General features: G+C 49.6%; 1 protein-coding gene across 1 annotated transcript; it reads left to right on the forward strand.

Moving 5' to 3' along the window:
* Nucleotides 1–898: 898 nt before the first annotated feature.
* LOC148568440 (uncharacterized) lies at nt 899–3,309 on the forward strand. Its single transcript, XM_088484700.1, has 3 exons — nt 899–1,652; nt 1,761–2,308; nt 2,773–3,309. The coding sequence occupies exons 1-3, from the start codon at nt 899–901 to the stop codon at nt 3,307–3,309; spliced, it is 1,839 nt and encodes a 612-aa protein (XP_088340826.1).
* The last annotated feature ends 436 nt before the right edge of the window (nt 3,310–3,745 follow it).

Consider the following 3,745-nt stretch of genomic DNA (forward strand, 5'->3'; position numbering starts at 1 on the left):
GACCGGGAAGTCACGGCAGAATGCGACAACACCAGCCTAGCTTTACGAAAAAAGTCCCGCGACGCAGCTGGAATATTCCTAGCCGACCTGGACGCCCGACAAGATGGCTAACCCAGGCCAGAACCAGAAGGTGACATGGAAAAACTACAGGTAGGGAAAACCAAAGACGAATACACCTTCATCAACAGGAGCCTCCCATGTGACCTTAAAGAAGATCTTTCCCAATTTTTGAAAGAAAACAAAGACTTGTTTGCTTTCACACCAGCCGATATGCCGGGGATAGACCCCGACTTAATGTCCCACCGGCTAGCAGTAGACCCCAAAGCCAAATCCGTGGCATAAAAGAGACGAAAAATGTCGTCGGACCGAGCGGCCGAGGTCAAGAGACAAGTAAAAGCCCTACTCGAAGCAAACTTCATCAGAGAACTACCCTACACGACATGGCTAGCAAACGTCGTACTAGTAAAAAAGTCCAACGGAAAGTGGCGAATGTGCGTCGACTATACGGACCTCAACAAAGCCTGTCCAAAAGACGCCTTTCCCCTACCAAACATAGACGGATTGGTAGACGCCGCATCCGGCCACCGATACCTTAGCTTTATGGACGCATACTCCGACTACAATCAAATACCCATGCACCGACCCGATGAGGAAAAAACAACATTCATCACCCCCGACGGGACGTACTGCTACACAGTCATGCCCTTTGGCCTAAAAATGCCGGAGCAACCTACCAAAGACTCGTCAACAAGATATTCCAGAACCTCTCCGGGTCCAAATTAGAAGTCTACATAGACGAGATGCTCGCCAAAACTGAATCAGGCGAACAACTCATCAGCGACCTCAGACTCATAATTGACACCCTACGAAAGCATCGAATGCGACTTAACCCGACAAAATGCGCCTTCGGATGGAGGCAGGAAAGTTCCTCGGATTCATGATCACGCAACGCAGAGTCGAAGCTAACCCAGAGAAATGTCGTGCTATCCTCGATATGACAAACCCAAAAAACCTTAACGACATCCAAAAGCTCACCGGCCGGCTCACAGCGTTATCCCGTTTCCTCGGAACATCAGCACAAAAAGCAATCCCCTTCTTCAAGCTGATGAAGAAAGGAGCCCCCTTCAGATGGGAAGCAAAATGCGAGGAAGCATTTCAGCACTTCAAAAGAATACTAGCGGAACCACCAGTTCTCGCCAAGCCCCAAACAGGGGAGACCCTCTACTTATACCTCTCCATAATTGAAGAGGCACTCGCAGCAGCGCTTATCCGCGAAAACAAGAAAAGGGAACAAAAACCCATATACTTCATAAGCAGAGTCCTACAAGACACGGAAACTCGCTACTCACGCCTAGAAAAGTTAGCTTTCACACTCCTCACGGCCTCCCGGCGCTTACGACAATACTTTCAGGCCCATCCCGTGACGGTCCGGACTGACCAAGCGGTCAAACAGGTACTACAAAAGCCCGACCTAGCAGGAAGAATGCTAGCATGGTCCATCGAGCTGTCCCAGTTCCAAATCAAGTTCGAACCTCGAAACGCAATCAAAGCGCAAGCCATGGCCGACTTCATCGCTGAGATGACTCCGGGAAACCCCACTCCCGAGTCATGGAAGCTGCACGTCGACGGCTTATCAAACGCCACCTCCGGAGGTGCCGGGGTCATACTCGAAAGCCAAAACGGGGTCGTAATCGAACAGTCAGTATGATACGAGTTCCCAGTTTCCAATAATCAAGTAGAATATGAGGCTCTCCTGGCAGGCCTAGCCCTAGCCAAGGACGTCGGAGCAAAAATCCTGGAAGTAAACACCGATTCGCAGGTAGTCAGCTCCCAAATCAACGGAGACTACCAAACACGAGACCCTTTACTCCAACAATACCTCGCCAGAGTGAACGAACTAAAAGAAGTGTTCAATCATATCACCATACGGTACGTTCCCAGAGAACGAAACACCAGAGCGGATCTCCTCTCCAAACTAGCCAGCACCAAACTAGGACACGGCAACAAATCGCTAATTCAGGAAGTCGTTAAGTCACCGTCCGTATCAACAACGGCTAACGCTTATCTAACACTATCTAGCCAAGGATCATGGACCTACCCTATCCTACAATACCTCCTCGATGGTACACTACCTGAAGACCCCAAAGAGGAAAAACGAACAAAAAGGGAAGCGCCAACTACACAATTATCGCAGGACAACTATACAAACGTGGATTCTTGCAACCCCTGCTCAAATGCGTCGAACCCGGGGACACTGAGTACATACTCTGCGAAATCCATGAAGGTTGTTGCGGCCACCACATCAAAGGTAAAACTCTTGCCCAGAAAGTCATCCGGGCCGGCTACTTCTGGCCCACGATTATCCGGGACTCCATGCAGTTAGTAAAAAACTGCGATAAATGCCAAAGGCACGCTAATATCCACCAAGCCGCCCCGCACCAGCTTAGCATCATATCGGCAGAGCGCCCATTCGGCACCTGGGGGATCGACCTTGTCGGACCCTTTCCTACGGCACCAGGTCAACTCCGATATCTCATCGTCGCCATAGATTATTACACCAAGTGGATCGAGGCCGAGCCCCTGGCCTCCATCACGGCAACCCAATGCCGAAAATTCCTCTGGCAACAGATCATCACCCGATTCGGGATCCCCGAGATCGTCATCTCGGACAACGGAACCCAATTCGCTGACAAGAAATTCAGAGAATTCCTAGAAGGACTACGCATTTCCCACTGTTTTAGCTCGGTAGAACACCCCCAAACAAACGGACAGGTGGAGTCCGCAAACAAAATAATCGTCAAAGGACTCAAGAAACGGCTTGACGAAGCCAAAGGACTATGGGCCGACAAACTCGGATCGGTCCTATGGTCATACCGAACAACACCCCAAACGACAACGGGGAAAACCCCTTTCCGATTAACATACGGGGTGGAGGCCGTCATCCCAGTGGAGAAAGGAGACCCAAGCCCCAGGAAAACGGTCGGAGGTAACGACGAGGAAGCAGAACGAGACCTCATCGACGAAGAAAGAAGCATAGCCCATGTTAGAGAGCTAGCCCTAAAACAGAGAGTTAGCTTAAGGTACAACCACGGCATCATCAAACGAGAATTCGTACCCGACGACCTCGTCTTACGGCGAAACGACATCGGAGTTCCGACCCCAGGGGAAGGAAAACTCACCTCCAATTGGGAGGGACCATACAGAATCAAAGCCACAATCGGAAAGGGAGCATACAAGCTCGAACGACTTAACGGCGACGAAATCCCGAGGACATGGAATGCCGCCAACTTGCGACGCTACTACACTTAGATCGACCACCTTAGGTCCTCTCTTAGTCTTTTTAATTTCTCTTTACTTAGATTTTACTTCTTTACTACATTTGTTTTACCCTTTTATAAATTTAAAGCATTAAGCACGGGTACTCTTTCCCGCCATAACGGAGGGTTTTAACGAGGCCCAAATAAATTCCACTATGTTTTACCCTTTCTACCTCCCAAAACGGAATAAGAAACACGGCCACAAACACCGAGAGCTGATCACCCTCGGGGCCTAACACACGGATATCCACAAACTATGGCGGCCTACCAAAGGTCCCAAGTCACAACGGCTTAAACATATAACGGCTCAAAGTAAAAACTCAAAAGCCCAAAACGGCCACACGAGTCATTAAAAAGCAAGTTATAAGCGGCCACGATGGCACAACCTAGTGTTCAAAATATATCAAATACACGGCCCACGGCCAAAC

This window comes from Arachis ipaensis, chromosome B4, assembly GCF_059453495.1.
Source record: "Arachis ipaensis isolate K30076 ecotype BB chromosome B4, ASM5945349v1, whole genome shotgun sequence".
Taxonomy (NCBI): domain Eukaryota; kingdom Viridiplantae; phylum Streptophyta; class Magnoliopsida; order Fabales; family Fabaceae; genus Arachis; species Arachis ipaensis.